Source organism: Camellia sinensis, chromosome 5 (assembly GCF_055761805.1).
Source record: "Camellia sinensis isolate YWXY chromosome 5, ASM5576180v1, whole genome shotgun sequence".
NCBI classification, from domain to species: domain Eukaryota; kingdom Viridiplantae; phylum Streptophyta; class Magnoliopsida; order Ericales; family Theaceae; genus Camellia; species Camellia sinensis.
In genome coordinates this window covers 95,782,806-95,807,677 of record NC_138965.1, presented here as the reverse complement: position 1 = coordinate 95,807,677, position 24,872 = coordinate 95,782,806, and the positions used below count along the sequence as shown (strand labels likewise).

Below are 24,872 nucleotides of genomic sequence, written 5' to 3'. Positions count from 1 at the left end.
CACGTTAATTAAGGACACGTATCATTTTGTTAGTGGACAACGGTAAATCAGGAGTTCACGGTTGTGCTGAGAATAACTTATTCTCTTTCATTTTAAAATAAAATGATTGAATTTTTCTCAAATTTAAATATAAACTTAATTAATTTATTATAGGGGAATGGGGATGGGGAATTAATATCCACCCCATTAACCCCCATTGCCATCCATAAGTCTTTCATTCATTTGATTCACAAAATAATTTCTTTCTGTTAAAATATATATTTATAATTTTTTTACTATTCTTATGATTAAAAATTACATTTTTATAAGTAATTACTATATAATATGAAGTATTTGCATTGCCTTTACTTATTTTATAAAAGTTAATTTAAAAATATTCTCAAATATTAAAATATGCTCATGAAATTTTTGGATTATTTGTATAGATAAAATTAATTTTATTAACTAAATAGTCTAGATATAATAATGATTTTTCTCGACTAAACCGTAGAATCAAACCAAAACTGAGTTGCTTTTTGGTTTATGTTCCATTTTTGGAGAATAGATTTTTCGAGGAAAAAAAAAAAAAAGCAAAAACAAAATGAGAAATTTCTCTTCTTTTTCCACCTTGCTCGGTCCAAATTGATAACCCAAATCCAAAAGGACAACCTTAGATTATCAGAGCCCAGAACATGGCAAGCCCACCACTTTTGAACCAAAACATCTCTCTCTCTCAGCAGTTTCTAAGAAAGAGGTAAACTACCTTACCTTAATAATAAAAATGGGGATTAGAGTGGGTAGGGGAAAATCCATACCCATTAAATAATGGGGAGGGTGGTATCCATGGAGAATGGGGAATGGGGAATGGGGAAAATTTATTATAGGGGAATGGGGATGGGGAATTAATATCCACCCCATTGCCCCCCATTGCCATTCCTAATAGTTATGAGATATGTGATAGTGGTTATGATCAGAGTGTTGTGATTATGAGCTAAAGGATATTGGTTATGAGATGTAGTTATGAGATATGTGATTGTAGTTATGAAATATATGATATTGGTTATCAACAAAATGGTGCTGGTTATGAGATATGGTTATGAGATAAGTGATGAGAGCTCATAACTAAGTTATGATTAATTTGATTATAGTTATGAACAAATATGATTTTAGCTCATAACTATAAAAAGTGACCTGCTTACCAGGTCACTTTTAATGATGTGGCTCAATCTGAGCCATTGATTTTCGATGTACCATACATTTTTTAAACAAAATGTACTATAGACTTACCCGATGAATAAATGGTGCTAATGACCTAATTCGGTTTGTACAAAAAAAAAAAAAAAAATTACAAAAATATAGTGAATATAAGAGTGTCATGTGTGCACACAAAAAAAATCCGTCATACAAGTTAACAGAGATGGAGGGAGGGTGGGAATTGGTATTAATGTAGGAGTTCAAGATTTAAATTGAAGAAATTGAAAATCTAAGGTTTGATTTGTTACTAGGGTCAAACTCTTTTAGAATTTTCCTAATATTTTTTTTAACGGCATTTGAAGTAAGAACACAACTTTTACAGTGCAAATGAATAGAGAAATCTCAATATGCCCTGATCTTCTAATGTCAGACAAAACAGATAAGACTCATGGCAGAAATGATACTAAACCAATATAAAGTTGTACTCAAATTAACAGTTATTGAATGTTCACAAACTTCCAAATAATGAGGATCGGAAGTTTCCTTTTCTTTTTCCCTTTTTTTTTTTTTTTTTTTTTTGTAATTTAGGACAAATTACACTAATAGTCCCTATAGTTTGGGATTTGTGTCACTTTAGTTTCTGATTTTTCAATTATAACACATTTGACTTTGAATTTTGAATCTTGTTCCACATAAGGACAATTGAAGATACCATTATTTAATTTCAAGGCAAAAATTGTCAATTTAATAAAATATAAACTAATTTGACAAAAATAAATGTCAAAGAAATATTTTTAATTTTTTGAAAATTATTTCTATCCACTAAAGATAAAATTATGTAAAATTGATCAAAATCAATAAAAATTACATGATTAATTTTTAAAAATTAATTTTACATGATTATCATCTAAGCACATAATAAAAATTAATTTGGTAAAAAAAATAAATGTCTAAAAGATTTATTAATTTTACATAATTTTATCTTTAGTGGGTAGAAATAATTTTTAAAAATTCAAAAAAAAAAAATTTGACATTTATTTTTGTCAAATTAGTTTATATTTTATCAAATTGATGATTTACCCTTGAAAAATCTAATGATATCTTCAATTGTCCTTAATTGCAATAAGATTCAAAATTTAAGATCAAATGTGTCATAATTAAAAAGTTAGGGATTAAAGTGACACAAGTCCCAAACTATAAGGATTATTAGCGTAATTCACCCTTTAATTTATAAATACAAGCTATTACTATTTCAAATGGTACTTTGTTGTGAAGTCGCCAATTATCCTAAAAGCTCAAGATATTAGGAAATAAGCCTAACAATATATATCAAGCTATTTCACAGTTGTTACCTGTCTCATTTTTCTAGCTTTTCCAAAGCGGTCCACAATTTGGGATCATCAAAATCCTTAATAACAAAAATAGCCCCAGCATCCGCCAGTAACTTTTCAGGGTTCCTCGTAGCTAAGCCCACCACCGGCATCCCAGCTCCCACCCCTACTTTTATTCCAGAAACAAAGTCCTTGGGAAAGCAAAAACAAGAATAAAATTAAAAATAAAAAATGAATAAAATTAGAAATGGTCATCAAATAGCGAGGCTTACAATCACCGGCAGAGTGAGAAATTTAACATAGAGGGGAACATATTAATCACGATCTTGAATTTTCCCCCCATAATCAATAACAATGAGATATTACAAAATTCAAAGATTCATTACTAACTACAAAAGTTTCTAATGCATACTTCTACGAAAAATATAATATTTTTCTCAAAATATATTTTTCCCAACTAACAATATCTAAAAACACAAATTAACAACAATTCAAGGGACGGACAACTTGATGTGGTCTTCTGCCGAAAAATGTGGATGATAGTTGTGACTCACGGAAAAAGAGAGAAAGACAAGGGTGTAAGTTGCAGTTTTTTCTTCTTTTTTTTTTTTGAAAATTCAAAAATGCCAGGGGTGCTTAAATATTTGAGGTGGGCACTAGTATAATTTTATAAGGGTAAATGAGAGATACTCTTCATAGATAAGGGTACTATAACAATTATCAACAAATGAATCCACCACTTATTACGGTGAAAATATTCATTCCAAACAGGGGCGTAGTCAGGAATTCTCCTCAGTGGGGTCATTCAGAGGGAGAGAGAGAACAAATGAAGGAATGCATCAATGGCAATGCAACAATGGTTGTTAGAGAATGAAGCATTGATGGAGCAAATGAATGAACGAACACTGAGCTAAAATTGACACCACTAAACAATGAATAGCTCCAAATATATGTGATATTTATCTAGATTCACTGGAGTCATTTTGTTAAAATTGACATCACTAAACAATGAATAGCTCCAAACATTGGCGTCATTTTGTTAAAATTCAAAACTATTAAACAAAATTTCATATATATTTAAACAAAATTTGAAAATTACACATAGCCCCACCCCTGATTCCAAAGCACATTATAATGCTAATAAGCCGAACCTCAAACACGAAAGTGCGTTGTGGGGGTGCTCCAAGTATTTGGAGAGCCTTCAAGTAGGCATCTGGGAAAGGTTTGACTCTGTCACATTCGCTAGCAAGAACTACTATCTTGAAGAAATCTGCAAGGCCTAGCATTGATAGCAAAAGCTCAGCATTTGGTCTCGGAGCATTAGTCACTGCAGCTCGTTGCAAGCCGCGATCTTCAATCCATTTGAGTAACTTGTTGAGACCATTAACAGGCTCTAGTTGTTCTGCTGCCAATCTGTATATTTCATTTCAAAAAATTGAGGTCATAATGGGTTTCATGATTTATATATGGATTGGTGTGTTTACAGGATGTACTTATGGTTATAAAATAGATAGATTCAACCTCTTCCACCTGCCTTTGGGTTCTTAGATGAGTCCCTGTCACTTCACAATTAGCCTGTGTTTGGTTGGAGGATTTAATGAGAGAAATGGAAAGGGAAAATGAAATGCAATTCCACTTTTTGTTTGGTAACCATGGAAAACACAAGGGAAAAGAAAGTGAGAGGGAAATGTAATCCCACTTTTTGTCTTTTGGGTTCACTTAGATTGTGTTTGTTTCATAGATTTTTGGAGACATTTGGAAAGAGAAAGGGAAACAGTGTGTGAAACATAGTTGAAATGTAGTTATGTTTCATTCATATTTCACTTACCTTTTCCGTTTCCCTTTTCCAAGTGCTTCCCCAAATCCATGAACCAAACATAGCCTTGAGCTCTTTTCTTTCTCCATTTTTCAACTCAACCAAACATAGCTTGAAATTCGAATCCCAACAATTCTTTCTTCTTTTTTTTTTCTATTTCCATTTCCCTCATCAAATTCACCAACCAAACACAACCTTTAAGGGAGGGAAGCTACATAAATGGAGAACAAGTATAATCACGTCATGCCAAAAATTCAGATCTGTTTGGTTGTGTTAATGTTATTTATTTATTTGGTTATTCGAAAACAAAAATAATGAAAAGCTTGAAAAACCCATGATTTTCATTTTTGTGCCAAAATAGTTTCGAAAATTTGCAACAACGTCTTGGTGTTTCCTAATAAATTGGTTGTTTTCTGAAAATTTTCTTGAAAACAGTTTTCAAAAATAGTTAAAACATAAAATAAAAACACAACCAAGCAGACCCAGAAAAATGTAAGAAACAAATGCCTTAACTCACATACTGTTGAAAACTATATAAGTATATTACAGCGATGCTTATCTGAATTTTAATCAGGTTACGGGCACTCAAATTTGTTGAGATTAGTGACAGGCATGAAAATTTTTGGAACCATGCCCTACTGATAAGCAGAAAACAGTTACAAGGTATAGTGCCCAATGGCACACTACAGTAGAATTCATCAAATGGTATGAGTATTGAAATTTGTTAAGCAGAGAGAAGCCTAAAATTACCTCCGGAACATTGCTTCCTTATCATCCATAAATTTCATGGCTCTTTGGAAATCCCATTCTGGAAGGAGTATTCGACTGGGCTCCTCATTATGCTTGCCACTGATTGTGTTAACAAAGAATTCCTCAGTTATGGGTACTCCTCCATTAAAACCAATCTGTGGGACACATTTTCAGTTGGTCTCTACCTCTTGAAGCATGTCGCGGAAGGCATAGTAATGGACAGGATCAGAATCACATAATGTTCCGTCAATATCAAATAGTATTGCTTCCAGAGGAGCAAGAAAAAAGAGTAAGCAACTGCTGCTTCCAAACAATGAAAAAGAGACTTGTTAATTCCGCCAAAGCAAAACTACAATACACACAACTTCTCTAGTGCATGACCCTATGGGATGACAGTTTTTAAAAATTCATAGCTGCAATGCAACAAAAAAACATTTAAGCAAAGTAGAACATGTGAACTAAATGATATATCTAATGCTTGTGATAGAAGTGCATAGATAGGGGAGGGAGGGGGGGGACTTATTTGTAATATTTGGGATTCTTAAACATCTTTGTGTTTGGGAGTTTCTAGTTGCACCCACATCATTTCTAAGTCTGGTCACCTAAGAAATTCAATTTTTTTACTTTTGCATCCCCCACAATTCCAAAATATACACCCATCCCTAACCTGCCAAACCTTAACCCACACCCACCCCAGCCACCACATTGACCACCATCTGTGCCCTTTGCCACCCTCCCTGACACCCACCACCTCTCCTTTCCTTTTTCTTCTCTTATCTTTTCTTCCTTCTTCCTCTTCCCGTGGTTAGGGTTCAAAATTCTGAGGTTAGGGTTTCAAAATGAGAGAAAGGGAGACAGAAAGAGCGGTGTGGTGGCAGTAGGGGAAGGAGTTTGGGGGTGTTCGGGAAAGGGAAAAGAGGGGAGGTTAGAGGCATCGAGGAGGGGTTGAGGGTGGCAAAAAGGAGGAAGGGGCCGGGAGGGTGGGGGTGGCTAACTTGTAGAGGTTTTTTTTTATTTATTTATTTATTTATTTTTATTATTTTAATTTTGTCCTTAATGATGAATGTACTATAAGGGGAACTGTAATTAAAATGATTTTTTTAGGAGTAATTATATAATTTTGTGGGGGTATTTAGAAGCTTGTACATGAATCATTCAAGTTTCATGCAGTAACATACGTGAGACACGGCATGAAACTTGGGGTAATAAGTCTTGAGTGTGGGGTATACCTCTTTATTGGAGTGTGGGACCCAATTGATTTGTTAAAGAATTTTAATTTGACTTGGTTTAGGTATAATATATTTTTATATATTATATTTGTGGAGACCCAATCTAATTTGAAAACAACTAAGGTTTGATAATAAACCCTAGATCCACAATATTATGATTGGCATTATTTTTACCAAAAAGAAAAAGTGCAGCCGTTGTTTTTTGCTTGGAGGTTGCAGCACAGTTTTGATCAATTGTTGGTGGGATTTGCTTTGTGGAACAACAACAAGGTGGTGCATCTTTATTTGGATGCTTTGGTGAAGTTGATTTGGGTCGTTATTTTGGGTCTTCTTCAACTTTGGTTCTGAAGATTTTGGTTAATCTATTTGGTGAGGTCTTTCCTCTTTGTTTATTTGTGATTATTTAGAATTCACCTAAGGGTGATTTTGTGAGACCATTAGTGTCTCGTTTATAATCGTTTGGAACTTATTTGGTTGATAGTGGAATCGGATTTCGATCCCGTGGACGTACCTCACATTGAGGGAACCACGTAAAAATTCTTGTGTTGCCTTTGATTTAATTTTTCCGCATTAGTTTTTATTCCCATTGATTGATTTACTTGTGGGGAATTACATATTTTCCTAACAACTAGTATCAGAGTTTACGGTCTATTTGAGTTTATTTATTTGTGTAAATCAATGGAGGGAAATGTGGGTCGTATGTCTAGCTTCAATGGAAGCAATTGGGTAACTTGGAAAACTAAAATGGAGGACCTATTATTTTGTAAAGATTTGTATGGACCCATTGAGGGTGATAGTGGCAAATCCGAGCGTATGAAAGATGATGAATGGAATAGGCTTAATCGAAAAGCCGTTAGTGTTATCCGTCAATGGATTGATGACAGTGTGTTTCATCATGTTGCTGCGGAAACTTCAACACATGATTTATGGAAAAAAATTAGAAGGCCTTTATGATAGGAAATCAGCCACAAATAAAGTTTTTCTGTTTCGTAAGTTGGTTAATTTAAAATATAAAGAGGGCAGCCCTATTCCGGAACATCTGAATGAAATAAAGAGTATTGTTAACCAACTTGCTTCTATGAAAATTATTTTTGATGATGAGTTACAGGCTTTGATGCTACTTAGTTCTTTGCCTGAAAGTTGGGAGACTTTGGTTGTGACCGTCAGTAATTCGGCGCCCGATGGAATTGTCACAATGGGCCAAGTCACTAGTAGCTTGTTGAATGAAGAAACTAGAAGAAAATCAGCGGGTTCCTCTCATTCGAAAGCATTCGTTGTGAGAGGCCGAAGCAAAACAAGAGGGAGGAGTAAAACTCTTCATGGTCATGATCAAAGCCGTGATAAATCAAAAGATGGTTCTTTTTCAAAGAAAGACATTGAGTGCTATTATTGCCATGAGAAAGGGCACATGAAGCGAGAATACCGAAAGCTCAAGAATAAGGAGAAAAGGCGTGACAAAAGTGTGGACAAGAAGCAAGAAGATACAACGGCAGTTACTACCAATGGTGATCTCATGGTCGTTTGTGAAGATGATTGTATCAATTTTGTGGGCCAAGAGAGCAATTGGGTGATTGATTCTGGTGCTTCTTTTCATGTGACTTCTCGAGTTGATTTCTTCACTACATACACCGAAGGAGATTATGGTTCTGTTCGAATGGGTAATGAAGGTTTGTCCAAGATTATTGGTATGGGTGAAGTTTGCTTGGAAACAAATTTGGGCTACAAGTTGTTGCTTAAAGATGTGAGGCATGTTCCCGACATTCGCCTTAATTTGATCTTTACCGGGAAGCTAGATGATGAAGGCTTTAACAACAAATTTGGTGATGGAATATGGAAGCTCACAAAGGGTTCCTTGGTGGTGGCTAAGTGTAAGAAGACTCATACATTTTATTCGATGCAAGGAAAAATTTGTAAAGGTGTTGTCAATGCACTTCAAGATGATACTTCTACCGAATTGTGGCACAAGCGGCTTGGCCATATGAGTGAAAAGGGGTTGCAAGTTTTGTTCAAGAAAGACCTTCTACCCGGTTTGAAAGGTACACATCTCAAAACTTGTGTTCATTATTTGGCGGGTAAACAACATAGAGTTTCTTTTCATAAAAATGTTGCTTCTAGAAAAGAAAATGTTTTGGAGTTGATTCATTCAGATGTTTGTGGTCCTTTAAAAGTTAGAACACATAGTGGTGCACTTTATTTTGTTACTTTCATTGATGATTATTCAAGGAAAGTTTGGGCTTTTCTACTAAAAACTAAAGATCAAGTTCTAAAAGTATTTAAGCATTTTCAGGCCATGGTTGAAAGAGAAACAGGGCAAAAATTGAAGTGCATCCGATCAGACAATGGTGGTGAATACATTGGGCCATTTGATGAGTATTGTCGTAGCCAAGGTATTCGGTATCAAAAGACAGTTAAGAAGACTCCTCAACAAAATGGAGTTACCGAGAGGATGAACCGCACCATTGTGGAAAGAACAAGGTGTTTGCTTTCACAAGCTAAATTGCCAAGATCCTTTTGGGGTGAGGCATTGAAGACAGCGGTTGACGTGATCAATTTGTCACCTTCCTATCCTTTGAATGGTGATGTTCTTGAAAGAGTTTGGACTGGTAAAGATGTGTCTTATGAGCACTTGAGAGTGTTTGGTTGTCGAGCTTTTGTTCACATTCCAAAAGATGAGAGGTCCAAGCTTGATAGCAAGTCAAGACAATGTATTTTTCTTGGCTATGGGCGTGATGAATTTGGGTATAGATTGTGGGATCCGGTCGACAAGAAAGTCATTCGAAGCCGTGATGTTGTGTTTCTTGAAGACCAAACAATTGAAGACTTTGGCAAAGGTGATCAACCGGAGCCAAAAATTAGTGATCTCATTGACATGGATCCATCTCCTTCATATTTAGTTGATGATGAAAATGGGAGAGATGTGCAGCCACCTATTGAAGAAGTGGAGGATGATGCTAATCCTAATGAAGTTGAGCCAGAAATTGAGGAAGAGCATCCAACTCAAGAACCACCACCACCACAACTTGAGTTAAGAAAATCTACAAGGGACTGACAACCTTCAAGAAAGTATCCTCTCAATGAATTTGTGTTGATTTCTGATCAAGGGGAGCCTGAAAGCTACCGAGAAGCAGTTGAGCATGCAAAGAAAGATGATTGGAAAAAGGCCATGGAAGAGGAGATGAACTCCTTACTTGAAAATCACACCTATGATTTAGTGAAGTTGCCTAAGGGGAGGAAAATTTTGAAAAATAAGTGGGTCTTCAAATTGAAGAATGATAAGAAGAATCTGAGGTACAAAACCCGTCTTGTTGTGAAAAGCTTTGGGCAAAAGAAAGGTATTGACTTTGATGAGATTTTCTCGCCAGTTGTGAAGATGTCTTCTATTCGGGTTGTACTTGGCATGGCTGCAAGTATGAACCTTGAAGTTGAACAACTTGATGTGAAGACCGCATTTCTTCATGGTGACCTTGAAAAAGAAATCTACATGGAGCAACCAGAAGGTTTTGTAGAGAAAGGGAAAGAGAAATTCGTTTGCAAATTGAAGAAAAATTTGTATGGCCTCAAGCAAGCTCCACGGCAATGGTACAAAAAATTTGACTCTTTCATGATGAATAATGGTTTTTCTAAAACCACTTCGGACCATTGTGTGTTTGTGAAAAATTTCCCGGATGGCAAATTTATTATTCTTTTGCTTTATGTTGATGACATGTTAATTGTGGGTCAAGATTCTACCATGATTAATAGGTTGAAATTGGAGTTGAGCAAGTCTTTTGCTATGAAAGATTTGGGACCGGCAAAGTAAATACTTGGTATGAAAATTGTTCGTGATCGCAAAAAGGGGTTGATTTGGCTGTCTTAAGAAAACTACATTGAGAAAGTTCTTGAGAGGTTCAACATGAATAAAGCAAAGCCGGTTGGTTGTCCACTTGCGGGTCACTTCAAGCTTAGTTCGAATCAATGTCCTACAAATGAGAAAGACAAAGAAGAGATGTTGAAAGTTCCTTATGCTTCAGCAGTTGGTTCTTTGATGTACGCCATGGTTTGTACAAGGCCGGATATTGCTCACGCCGTTGGTGTGGTGAGTCGGTTTCTCTCTAATCTGGGTAAAGAACATTGGGCAGCGGTAAAATGGATTCTAAGATATCTTCGAGGGACTTCGAAGGTGTGTTTGTGTTTTGGGGATGGTAAGCCGATGCTTGATGGGTTCACTAATTCTGACATGGCCGGTGATGTTGATTCTAGGAAATCTACTTCGGGGTATTTGATGACTTTTGCAGGGGGAGCTGTGGCATGGCAACCTAAATTACAAAAATGTGTTGCTCTCTCAACTACTGAAACTGAATTTATTGCCATTACAGAAGCTTGCAAAGAAGAGTTATGGTTGAAGAAATTCTTGCAAGAATTGGGTTTAAAGCAAGAAAGGTATGTGCTTTATTGTGATAGTCAAAGTGCTATTCACTTAAGTAAAAATTCTACTTTTCATTCGAGATCGAAACTCATTGATGAGAGATACCATTGGATTCGTGATGTGTTAGATTCGAAATTGTTGCAACTCGAAAAGGTTCACACAGATGATAATATTTCAGATATGTTGACAAAGACTTTGTTGAGGGACAAACATTTGAAGTGTTGAACTTTGGCGGGTATGGTTGATATCTCCACCTAAGTCGGTAGGGGGAGAATATTGAGTTGTTGACTGGGAAAAAAATGAAGAGGTCTGATTGCACGTCTCCTTTACAACTACATATAATGAATTGTTGACCACTAACTACTCTAAAAACTTAAGTTATTAAAGGGTTGGATAACTTTATTATTTATATCCTCAACACATCCTCTCACTTGTGGTTGGATTTCATGCTCTCGAATAAAATATTTCAAGATCATGTGGGCATTCACAGGGAAAAAAAGCATATTGGTAAGTCAATCTGCCCTTAAATGAGAAGTCCAGCCAAGCGGTCATCGGCTTGGCTGTTCAAGCACTCATTTGTCTTCAATCCAATAGATCCATCGGAAAGCGTACGTTGGGGGGCTAATTGTATATGCAAGTAAAAAAAATTGTAACAAACGTATGAAACTTAATAGCAATTTCTAACAACACAGAGTTAAAAAGTATAGCAAAATATATAAATATATGTTTCTAGTCAACATATATGAATGTAGTAACTATTGCTCTATCTATTACTAAAGTAAGGCATCTGGATTTGTGTTTGACGCTTTCTTTATAACATAAAACATATTTATGACAGAAGAAATATCAAAAGCTTGAGCATATACACTGTACCTTGTTATATTTAGCAGTCTCATTTGTTTGCATTACTATAATAATTGTCCAACACTAAGCAATTCAAATTAATATTTCTCTTCCCTATTCCAGAACTCGAGGCGGATATTGCATTACAGAATCTCTATAATAACACCAGTTAAAGTCAAAACCTCATCAGATTTGCACATCTCATTCTCTGCCTATGCTTGCTTGAACTTGTGGAGTATTAGTATATGCACACTGTTATGTTTATAGGCAATTTATGTTAAGATTTTACCAAAGATGAAAATGATGGACTACTTCCTAAAAATGCCTTCCTACTTCCATTCATTCAATTGCAAGACAATTTAAAGTAATTTCTAGCAAATTAAACTTCCTAGATCCTGTTTGTTACTAAATAATATCCTTTCCAAGTATCAAATATCAACTATGCTGTAAAATAAGTTTTAACAAATAAAAAGTTCAGACTGAACCCCAAGTTCAGAGATGAAAAACTTGTAGCAAGGAAAATTCAATTGTAAAGGACAGCTTCCCTTATGTTGTAAAAGTTAATAATAATAATCAATGGAAAGGAGTTTGCCACGAGTATAAAATCCAAGAAACTTTGAATTAAATAGTCCAAAATAAGAATCCATACATTAGTTGTCTACATCAAACCCGGACATGACATTAAAAACACTTGGTCAATAGGATCCCAAGTCAAAGATGATATGAGTGCACAAAAAACGCGGGGGGACTGCTTATGTTGTAAAAGTTAATCATAATAATCAATGGAAAGGAGTTTGCAGCGAGTATAAAATCCAAGAAACTTTGAATTAAATAGTCCAAAATAAGAATCCATACATTAGTTGTCTACATCAAACCCAGACATGACATTAAAAACACTTGGTCAATAGGATCCCAAGTTAAAGATGATATGAGTGCACAAAAAATGCGGCGAGGGGGGGGGTGTGGGTGGAATTGTGTGTTAGTCAAAATGTATTTTGTGAAGTGGTGTAAGGATGCCTACATTAATTTAACTTGGTATGTTACTTAAACCTATTTCAACAACACACAACCACAAATTCTTTACGTTACTCTGAATGAGTATGCACACATCATGCAAAAGAGAATAAGAAAAGGTCAAGATAATAAGGAAAGACGGACAAAAGAAGGCTATTAGTCTTTTGTGGAAGTTTATTTCATTTCTTTGTATACTGGAACACCTATTTGTTAGACCACTTAGAATATTTCATGCTTTTTCCCTTTGATGATAGGATTGTTGACGAGTTACACAGACAAACATAAACTGTTGTCTTTTTAAAAGCAAAAGCCTAATGTATGAGGACATTGGTGATTGTAAGCTGCATAAGCTCAGTATATGATCACAATCCAAAAGATGAGCAATAGGCTCTTTGATAAGCATCTTGCTCATGTTCACCCTGCTTATTTGCATTTCCGTATTTGATTAGTGGTTTGTACATAGATTTTTGTTATTGTGAGATGTGTAACCCAATGTTTTGACTTTTGAGGCATAATAGTCGAACTATTGCTTCCTTGCTTATTCACTCTACACATTATTTTAGGTTTGCTTCGAATAGATAATAAGTAATGTAACCATGAATAGATGAAACAAAAATGGTGGGTTTTGTCTTTGATTTGTTGTAATTCTCTAATCCCAATGCAAAACTTTATTGTATAACAGAAAATAACCATGTTGTCATTTGAAATGAACATTTAAATAATAAAGATCAGCTAACTTAATTGGTTACCTATGAACCCCAGGACGTCCATTGTTTTGGATAGGGTGCTGCTATTAGTACCCACTTTTTCTTTTTGGAATCCCACCTATATATTTTGAATCTTATTTTTTTTCTTTGAACACCCCACCTTAATCCCAATATACCCTCATCCGTAACCCTTAAAACCCTAACCCTAGCCACCATTGTCAACCCACCACCACTACCTTCAACAACCCCTCCCCACCTTTCCCCACCACCCCCAGCTCATCCTCATCATTGCGACCCCCCTCCTGCAGCCCTCCCACTACTGCAATGCCCCTCTCCTTTGGTGGAGGCAACAGAAGGTAAGAAGGTGGTGGTTGGGTGGTGTTTGGTTAGGGTTTGAAAGGTTAGAAATGGGGGTAGGGTTGAAAATTTGAATTAGAGTAAAATTGTAATAAAATATTATTGAATGGTGGGAGTCCAAAGCAATATGATGAGGACTAATAGCAGCATCCTTTCGATAGTGTCACGACCCAAACCTGCCCCTATGGGTTTAGCACCGTAACCGGCTAGTAATCCAAGATTACCGAAGGCCTGCTTAACAGTAATACAGTAATACAGAGTACAGAGGCTGGCGGAAGTCAATACAGTAAATAAACAATGTCCAATGAGTTGTGACAGTCTGTATGCCAAAAAGACTTTTTCATACATATATGCAGTCAATGACAAACAGTATGTACATATATACAATCATTCAGTTCAAGGACCTAATCCCTTTTAAACAGTACGGTAACAGTCTATACAGTTATACAAAACAGATGCAGAGACAGACGGGGAAATTAAAACACACCTAAGCCATAACTTGACAGGCTCGGAACCTCGCAGTGAGGCACAGTGGTTGGCTTGACAAAACTGGAGTATACCCCGACGCTTCTAGCCACGGTCTGGTGCCTGTACACCTACATATATATATGAGCAGTGAGCTAAAGCCCAGTGAATAACGTAATGCGTAAAGAGGTTAAGAATGAATATCATTACAGTAATGAAAACAGTTCATTAAATCAGTATTTCAGTCGTTCAGTCAGTACAGTCATATGTGGTACATCCATTAGCATAACAGTACAGTAAACAGTAGGTCTTAAAAGACCGAACAGTAAATGATGGCCATCGATCAGTAAATAGTAGTGATTCCAACAAGGGAACCGACAGAGATCTCTGTAACAGTAACAGTAACAGTAGTTGCTAAGGATGCCACAGTACAGTTCAGAATATAGGACATACATTCATTCAATTAACAGTATCAGTTCAGAAAGCAGTACAGTTCAATTGTTCAGAAGATAATCATTTTGAACATATCTTTACACAGTTGTTACTCACAGAGTTCTGGGCTACAGTAAAGCTAGAGCGCGTCCCCAGTCGCCAACCCTACACAGTTTACAGATTGAACACGCACTAAGATACACAGTTGAAAAAGATAACAACTTAATCCCTAATTTGCCTCGGTGTGGTTCTACATCTATATCCTCATTAAGATGTCTTAAACTAGGCCTAAGAATGCCTAGGATGGGATGAGGATGCAAAGATGCATTCAGAAAATATTGTCAGAATTTTTAGAAAACAGAGGTCTCGCTCGAGGGTAGGTTTACCCGCTCGAGCGTACATGCAGACAAAGGTATCCGCTCGAGCGTAGGCTTACCAGCTCGAGCGTTCTGCAAAACAGTCAAAAGTGCTGGATAGGTGAAAATAACGCTCGATTGGGCGCTCGACACCCGCTCGAGCATGAGACACAATGTCCCGCTCGAGCGTCAATTATTCTGCTCGAGCAGACATCAAAACAGTGCAAACTACTAGAAGCACGAATTTCACGCTCGAGCGCCAGTAACCCCGCTCGAGCGTGAGTCCAAATTCTGGAAATTCCAAATTTGAACCTCAAGCTCAAAACCAAGTTTTAAAACATAAATTTCGATCCTTTTGGACCAGTTTTCCAAAAAACATCCCAAAACTCATAGTTTAACATGATTCCAAAGCTCAATTGTAAAATCAAAGCCCAAGGATGTTTCAAACAACTCAATTTCAACCCAATTTTTCATGAACATGCTACAACCAAGACATGTATGAAATCCAAATCATTTCAAAGCTTCAATTTGATGTTCTAGTGCCAATTGTTCCCAAAAACAAGATGAAACCATGGACTTAAGCTTAATTATGAACATGCATGTGACAATTTGCCATGAAAACAACTTAAAATTCATCAATACAACCATGCATGCATGAATTAAGTTATAATTCAACATGTGAAGCTATTTCATGACTTAATCCACTAAATTTGACATGAATCATGTAAGAACAAGTTCAATTCACAAATGAGAGGGTAATTACACTACCTTAGGTCTTGGATGCAAGATATACAAGCTCAAATATGCACTCAATCCTTCAATTCCTTCAAATTTCCAAGCAAAATTCAAGATGAAGCTAAGTTTCTCTACCTCTCTCTCTCAGTCAGTTTTGTGTCTCTCAATGGCTGATGAAATGTGTTAAGGCTCACATATGTGAATCAACTAAAGGCTCATGAAAATCCACTAAGTGGCAAAATGGCAAATAAGTCCAACTATGCAATTTAACACCATTTAGCCTAATTTAATCACACCAAATCACATTTTAGATAAATACACCATAAAATCATACTAATTCCAATGAACACAAATCATCAATCAATTTTAGATTCAGCCGCCGATATGGCCTTCAATTCGCAATTTAAACACAAAGGCATGAACAGATAATCAAACAATCAACAGATAGACATACAATTAAACAGATATATTAATCAATTCAGTTCCGGATTTCAGTCAGTCAGTTCAGTACTTCAATCAATTCAGTTACCAATCATAATCAGTCTCAGTTTAGCAGTAATCAGTGGTTAATCGGTAAATAGTGATGAGGGTTGTTACAGTCTCCCCTCCTTAAAAAGAGTTTAGTCATCTAAACTCGAGTTATCTTCGTTTTGGAAGAAAACAGGATTCAGTGGAAACAGTTCAGGATATCTTTTAGCCATGTCATCTTCCCTCTCCCAAGTGGCATACACGCCACTATGGTTTTGCCAGTCAACTTTCAATAACGGGATCTCTTTGTTTCTCAACTTCTTGATCCGTCTGTTTACAATCTGAATAAGCTGTTCCTCGTAAATGTAGTTATCACTCAGCACTACACGAGTAGGCTCTATTACGTGGAAAGGATCCCGGAGGTAGTCCCTCAACATAGAAATGTGGAAGACATTGTGCATATGCTCCATTTCAGGAGAAAGCGCAACTTGATACGCCACCGGATTGATTTTCTCAATAATCTCATATGGTCCGACATATCTCGGTGCTAACTTGCCTTTGACTCCAAAACGAATCTGGCCTTTCATCGGTGTCACTTTCACAAACACGTGATCACCCACTTCATATTCTCTATCCCGTCTTCTGACATCAACATAACTTTTCTGTCTGCTTTGTGCGGTTTTCAATCTCTGTTGTATCAGTTTCACTTTCTCAGTCGTTTCGTGTACAATCTCGGGCCCAAGCAAAGGCCCATCTCCAACTTCTACCCAGCAAATCGGATATCTACATTTTCTTCCATACAATGCCTCGAAAGGCGCCATACCAATACTTGAATGATAACTGTTGTTGTAGGCGAATTCAGCCAAGGGCAAATGGCTTTCCCAGTTTTCCTAAAAATCAAGGACACACATTCTCAATAAATCCTCCAGAGTCTGGATGGTCCTTTTTGACTGGCCATCGGTCTGAGGATGATAAGCACTACTTAGTCTTAATTCAGTACCTAATGCAGTCTGTAAACTTTGCCAAAATCTCGATGTAAACTTCGAATCCCTGTCAGAAACAATGGACACAGGCACTCCATGCAGTCTAACAATTTCATCAATATAGAGTATAGCCAATTTTTCCGCATTATAAATTGTCTTAACAGGTAAGAAGTGAGCAGATTTAGTCAGTCTATCAACAATAACCCAAATTGAGTCCATACCTTTACTGGAGCGAGGCAATCCCATAATAAAATCCATGGTGATATGGTAAGGGCTGCAATAAGCCTGCGGGTCGTTGATGTTCGGCTTTGACTTGTTGGCAATGAAGACATTTCGATACAAAATCAGCAATTTCTTTCTTCATTCCCGGCCACCAGAAATTTAGTTTCAGGTCTTGATACATTTTCGTATTCCCTGGATGGATAGAAATTTTTGAATTGTGGCCCTCTTGTAGAACTCTTCTTTTCAATTCAGAGTCATTTGGTACACACAGTTTTTCTTGAAATTTCAGCACATTACTTTCAAATTTGAAACTCGGTCTCGGTTTAGTTTCCCTTTCTTCGATGATCTTCTTCAAGAAGTCATCTAGTTGTTGTTTCTGTTTAATCTCTTCAATCAGTGCTGGTTGAGCAGAAATAGCAGCTATTGTTCCACCTTGTTCTCGTAAAATAATTTCAATTTCAGATTTTTCAAGGACACAAAGTAATTCTTTCTGCCCGGTAAGCAAACAGGCTAAATTTTCAATCGATTTCCGGCTCAGTGCATCGGCAACGGTGTTGGCTTTTCCCGGATGGTACAAAATCTGTAGGTCATAGTCTTTAATCAGTTCTAGCCATCTCCGCTGTCTCATGTTCAGTTCTTTCTGTGTGAAGAAATATTTCAGACTCTTGTGGTCGGTATATACTTCACATGTCGCCCCATACAGATAGTGACGCCAGATTTTCAGTGCAAATACTACTGCAACAAGTTCCAAATCATGGGTCGGGTAGTTCTTTTCGTGCAATCTCAGTTGTCAGGAAACATAAGCAATAACTCTCCCATTCTGCATTAAAACACACCACAAACCCTTATGAGAGGCATCACTAAATATAGTATAACCATCCGTACCTGAAGGTAGGGTAAGAACCGGTGTAGTCACAAGTCGAGTTTTCAATTCTTGGAATGCTGATTCCCTTTGGTCAGTCCAGTCAAATGATATCCCCCTCTGAGTTAACTGAGTCAACGGTAAGGAAATTTTGGAGAAATCTTTGACGAATCTTCTGTAATATCCAGCCAAACCCAAAATGCTTTGGACTTCTGTCACATTTGTTGGTCTAGGCCAGTTTACTACAGCTTCAATTTTTTGTGAATCAACAGAAATTCCATCTTTGCTAACAACATGCCCCAAAAACATAACATGATCAAGCCAAAATTCACATTTAGACAGTTTAGCATACAGTTTCTGTTCTCTTAGGGTCTGTAGGGCAAGTCTCAGATGATGTTCATGTTCTTCTATACTTTTGGAGTAAATTAGTATGTCATCAATGAACACTACAATAAAGTCATCAAGGTATGGTTTAAAGATTTTGTTCATGAGGTCCATAAATGCAGCAGGTGCATTGGTAACTCCGAAAGGCATAACTAAAAATTCGTAATGTCCATACCTCGTTCGAAAAGTAATTTTGTCAATGTCTTCTGGTTTAACTTTCAACTGATGGTATCCTAATCTAAGGTCGATCTTAGAGAACACTTGAGCACCCTGTAACTGATCAAATAGGTCATCAATACGTGGCAATGGATATTTAATTTTCACAGTTACCTTGTTCAGTTCACGGTAGTCAATACACAGTCTCAGTGAGCCATCTTTTTTCTTCACAAATAAAACAGGAGCGCCCCATGGCGAAGTGCTAGGCTTGATGAACTTCTTATCCAGCAGTTCTTGTAGTTGCACTTTCAATTCTTTCAGTTCAGTTGGAGCCATTCAGTAAGGAGCTTTAGATACTGGCTGCGTTCCCGGAATCACATCAACGGTAAATTCAATCTCCCTGTCAATCAAATCCCTTGGCAGATTATCTGGAAAAACATCTGGGAATTCTCTGACTATAGGAATACCCGTTCACGTTAGCGTTATCATTAGTAAATACAGTCAATACAGAACACAGATACCCCTTACATCCCTTTCTAATCAATTTAACAGCTTTCACAGATGAAATCAAATACGGAGGAGGTACTACTCCAACCCCATTAAACACAAATTCGGGTAAACCAGGTGGACGAAAAACTACTTGTTTCATTACACAGTCTATAGTAGAATGGTATTTTGTTAACCAGTCCATTCCCAATATTACGTCAAAATAATCAATGTTCAGTGGCAGTAAGTCAATAAACAAATGTACATCTCCAACAATAATTTCACAAGCAGGGTACATATATGCACAGGTCATAGGTCCCCCAATGGGTGGTGTTACAGCTAACAGATAATTCATGGGTTCTAATGGTCTATTCAGTTTTCGAGAAAAAACATGCGACACATATGAATGCGTAGACCCCGAATCAATCAGTACATAAGCATTTTGAGTACAAATAGAGAGAATACCTGACACAACGGTCTCAGTATTCTGCACGTCTCCCGGTACTAGGGCGAACACTCGACCCTGCCTCATAGGCTCTTTCCCGATAGCTTTGAGGTTCGATTTTGGTGCAACAGTTGATGCTGCCACGCTTGGTGCAGCTTTACTATTGGCTTATGGAGCAGAGGGGCAGTCTTTAACCATGTGGCTCACCTTGCCACACCTGTAACAAGCTCCAGATATTTTGTAACAGACCCCTTTGTGCTTCTTGCCACACTCAAAACAGGGTGGTATGAAACCACTGCCTTGGCTGGGGCTAGTTGTTGACCCCGTTTTCTGTTTCTTGTTCAATGGGTTATGCTTGCCTTTCTTGAATTTAAAACCCTGCCTTTTACCACGCCATTCAGACGTTGGTGTTTCAGTTTTCAGTGCCTCGATGTTCGATTCAGCCATCAAGGCTCGGTCAAGAACATTCACATAATTCGGTAATTTCAGAACATTTATTTTATCGAGTATTGCAACATTAAGGCCGCCTTCAAACTTTCTGGCCTTCTTGTAGTCAGTGTCCACCATTTGTGGTGCACAACGAGCAAGTTCAGTAAATTTTGTTTCATATTCAGCAACGGACATTGTGCCCTGTCTCAGCTGCTCGAATTTGGTTACTTTTCTGTCCCTAACACACTGAGGGAAGTACTTTTCAAAAAAGGCTCCTTTGAATTGAGCCCAGGTCATTACAGTGTTATCATCGCGGATAAGCATCCACCACCTTCTAGCTTCCTCTTGCAGAGTAAAGGTGGCCAATAGCACTTTATGTGCTTCGGAGCACGGAAAAACCTCAAACAATTTTTCTGTCTCTAGAACCCATGCTTCAGCTTTTAACAGTTCAAGGCCTCCCTGAAAGGATGACAGTTTCATTTTGCTGAACTTATAGGTGAGAGCAATTATGTCCCCATCATTAACATTCACATTCTGTTCCGGCTGTACCGGAGAAGGAGGTGGGGGCTGTTGATTCTGTTGTTGATCTAGTCTTTCAGTTATTAGTTCCATCATTCTTTCCAGTCTTGCCATTCTTGCCTCAGAGGATGAGGATTCAAATTCATTTGCAGTTCTTGTATTATCCATTTCACTATATGCAGTTATAACAGTTATCAACATAGGCAGTCATTTGTTTAAACAGATTAACACAGTAGCATATATTCAATCATGTCATAGCCACACACTTATCATGCTCATGTAATACCCTAATCGCTTTTCCAGGACATCCTATAGCTCATTGGGACACGTGTGTGCGGTATAACTCGTGGTAAGCATCGCTCTGATACCACTTTGTCACGACCCAAACCCGCCCCTATGGGTTTAGCACCGTAACCGGCCAGTAATCCAAGATTACCGAAGGCCTGTTTAACAGTAATACAGTAATACAGAGTACAGGAGCTGGCGGAAGCCAATACAGTAAATAAACAATGTCCAATGAGCTGTGACAGTCTGTATGCCAAAAAGACTTTTTCATGCATATATGCAGTCAGTGACAAACAGTATGTACATATATACAATCATTCAGTTCAGGGACCTAATCCCTTTTAAACAGTACAGTAACAGTCTATACAGTTATACAAAACAGATGTAGAGACAGACGGGGAAATTAAAACACCCCTAAGCCATAACTTGATAGGCTCGGAACCTCGCAGTGAGGCACAGTGGTTGGCTTGACAAAACTGGAGTTTACCCCGACGCTTCTAGCCACGGTCTGGTGCCTGTACACCTACATATATATATGAGCAGTGAGCTAAAGCCCAGTGAATAATGTAATGCGTAAAGAGGTTAAGAATGAATGTCCTTACAGTAATGAAAACAGTTCATTAAATCAGTATTTCAGTCGTTCAGTCAGTACAGTCATATGTGGTACATCCATTAGCATAACAGTACAGTAAACAGTAGGTCTTAAAAGACCGAACAGTAAATGATGGCCATCGATCAGTAAACAGTAGTGGTTCCAACAAGGGAATCGACAGAGATCTCTGTAACAGTAACAGTAACAGTAGTTGCTAAGGATGCCACAGTACAGTTCAGAATATAGGACATACATTCATTCAATTAACAGTATCAGTTCAGAAAGCAGTACAGTTCAATTGTTCAGAAGATAATCATTTTAAACATATCTTTACACAGTTGTTACTCACAGAGTTCTGGGCTACAGTAAAGCTAGAGCGCGTCCCCAGTTGCTAACCCTACATAGTTTACAGATTGAACACGCACTAAGCTACACAGTTGAAAAAGATAACAACTTAATCCCTAATTTGCCTCGGTGTGGTTCTACATCTATATCCTCATTAAGATGCCTTAACTAGGCCTAAGAATGCCTAGGATGGAATGAGGATGCAAAGATGCATTCAGAAAACATTTTCAGAATTTTCAGAAAACAGAAGTCCCGCTCGAGCGTAGGTTTACCCGCTTGAGCGTACATGCAGACAAAGGTATCCGCTCGAGCGTAGACTTACCCGCTCGAGCGTTCTGCAAAACAGTCAAAAGTGCTGGATAGGTGAAAATAACGCTCGATTGGGCGCTCGACACCCGCTCGAGCATGAGACACAATGTCCCGCTTGAGCGTCAATTATTCCGCTCGAGCGGACATCAAAATAGTGCAAAGTACTGGGAGCACGAATTTCACACTCGAGTGCCAGTAACCCCGCTCGAGCGTGAGTCCAAATTCTGGAAATTCCAAATTTGAACCTCAAGCTCAAAACCAAGTTTTAAAACATAAATTTCGATCCTTTTGGACCAGTTTTCCAGAAAACATCCCAAAATTCATAGTTTAACATGATTCCAAAGCTCAATTGTAAAATCAAAGCCCAAGGGTGTTTCAAACAACTCAATTTCAAACCAATTTTTCATGAACATGCTACAACCAAGACATGCATGAAATTCAAATCATTTCAAAGCTTCAATTTGATGTTCCAGTGCTAATTGTTCCCAAAAACAAGATGAAACCATGGACTTAAGCTTAATTATGAACATGCATGTGACAATTTTCCATGAAAACAACTTAAAATTCATTAATACAACCATGCATGCATGAATTAAGTTATAATTCAATATGTGAAGCTATTTCATGACTTAATCGACTAAATTTGACATGAATCATGTAAGAACAAGTTCAATTCACAAATAAGAGGGTAATTACACTACCTTAGGTCTTGGATGCAAGATATACAAGCTCAAATATGCACTCAATCCTTCAATTCCTTCAAATTTCCAAGCAAAATTCAAGATGAAGCTAAGTTTCTCTACCTTTCTCTCTCAGTCAGTTTTGTGTCTCTCAATGGTTGATGAAATGTGTTAAGGCTCACATATGTGAATCAACTAAAGGCTCATGAAAGTCCACTAAGTGGCAAAATGGCAAATAAGTCCAACTATGCAATTTAACACCATTTAGCCTAATTTAATCACACCAAATCACATTTTAGATAAATACAACATACAATCATACTAATTCCAATGAACACAAATCATCAATTAATTCAGATTCGGCCGCCGATAAGGCCTTCAATTCGCAATTTAAACACAAAGGCATGAACAGATAATCAAACAGTCAACAGATAGACATACAATTAAACAGATATACTTAATCAATTCAGTTCCAGATTTCAGTCAGTTAGTTCAGTACTTCAATCAATTCAGTTACCAATCATAATCAGTCTCAGTTTAGCAGTAATCAGTGGTTAATCGGTAAACAGTGACGAGGGTTGTTACAGATAGTGACATAGAGATATAGAGGTTGGCTCCAAAAACACAACAAACTTTCAGAACCTTGACCTTGTCTACTACTTGATGAACACAATTGTGTTGTGACCTAATTATGAACTATGTATACCCTTTACACCCAATAAACAAAATCATAACATCTGTTTGATTGTCCAGAGCATAAAAAAAGGGGGGGGTACCTTATGATATAACAATTCTTGTGTCTTCTTGGATTTTTAAACAAATCAATTAGTTCCATGAAATGAGTCGGCTCTACAAGAACAGATATTAACCATTCCAAATCGAATTGCATCAATTTCTTCAAATGCATCTTGATGAACTTACAATATCCAATTGTTTGTCTGTGAGCTTGTGAAACCTTTATGGGTTTATACAGTAACATCAAAATATCCAATTGTTTGATTAAATCAGAGTTCATGTTGGGATTTGAAAATTTAATATAATGAACTTATGCCACTCAATCATAAATGTCTCCTCATAATATGTGCCAATAATACAATGTAAGTTACAAGTATAACAAACCAATTCATGATTGTGAATATGTACATGTATCACAAGATCAATGGAAATCCAACAAATAATTTTATGAGAAGAAGGTGAGCTTTTGCAGAATAAAAACCCAATTAGCTACAATGCAGATCAATAAATCGCCAATTTATAAATAAAAAAATTGTATGCATTAACTAGTGTAGAGATAGAAATAAAAAATGGAAGGAAAAAGAAGAGAAATATACCTGTTTGGTGGGTTAGAATCTGATGAGATGGAGACCCGAGTAAGGGTAGTTGGGAAATTGGATAGAATTTTTCTGGGAAATGGAGTTTTGTGGAGATGGGTTTTTGTGAGAAAGTCTGCGAAGAGGTTGAGAGAAAGGAGAGCTGGCATAGTCCTGTACTGTAAGATGGGGTCTACTCTTCTCTTCCCTAATAATAATCTCTTGAACAAAGATTTCATATTAGAAAGGGCTTAGCCTTGGGGGTTGTAACTCAGATTGTGAGGAAGTCTGAGTCTAGTGTAGTCTCTCTCTCTCTCTGATGAATTGAACGGTTTTGTTGATTTCTCCAATGATGCGGGTATGTCCATGCTCAGCAAACCAACCAACCCACCCTGTATTTGGTATATTTTTTGTTTTTTCAAACAACAATGCTACTGGGTGATTATTTAGGCCAAGTTTGGCTACTACAAAATAATTCATTTTTTTATCTTTTTATCTTTTTTTCTATCACATTACCTTTCTACTTTTCTGCATATCTTTTTATAAAAAGACAAAAAGTACACTTATTTAGGTCATCCTAAACAACTCCTTAGTAATTTCGAAATATAAACGCGTGGTACTTTATAATATTGTGATTGGTAGAGAATGGTGGATGGGTGGGTTAGTATTGTGTTAAGTTATTGGACAATATAACGGGACGTATTAAATGATGATTGGTTAAGGAGTACACAGGTGGTACTCTGAGAACACTGAACCAAAAAAAACACAACCCCGCAATCTCCGC

The 24,872-nt window shown here is 37.0% G+C and overlaps 1 protein-coding gene across 1 annotated transcript; it reads right to left on the bottom strand.

Annotated features, from left to right (window-relative positions):
• Positions 1-2,191: 2,191 nt before the first annotated feature.
• LOC114307237 (haloacid dehalogenase-like hydrolase domain-containing protein Sgpp) lies at positions 2,192-24,400 on the bottom strand. Its single transcript, XM_082869334.1, has 5 exons — positions 24,110-24,400; positions 5,256-5,370; positions 5,071-5,225; positions 3,656-3,917; positions 2,192-2,695 (listed from the first exon to the last, which is right to left on the bottom strand). Exons 1-5 carry the CDS (start codon positions 24,325-24,327, stop codon positions 2,531-2,533), a joined length of 915 nt encoding a protein of 304 aa, XP_082725460.1. The 5' UTR covers positions 24,328-24,400; the 3' UTR covers positions 2,192-2,530.
• Between the last annotated feature and the right edge of the window lie 472 nt (positions 24,401-24,872).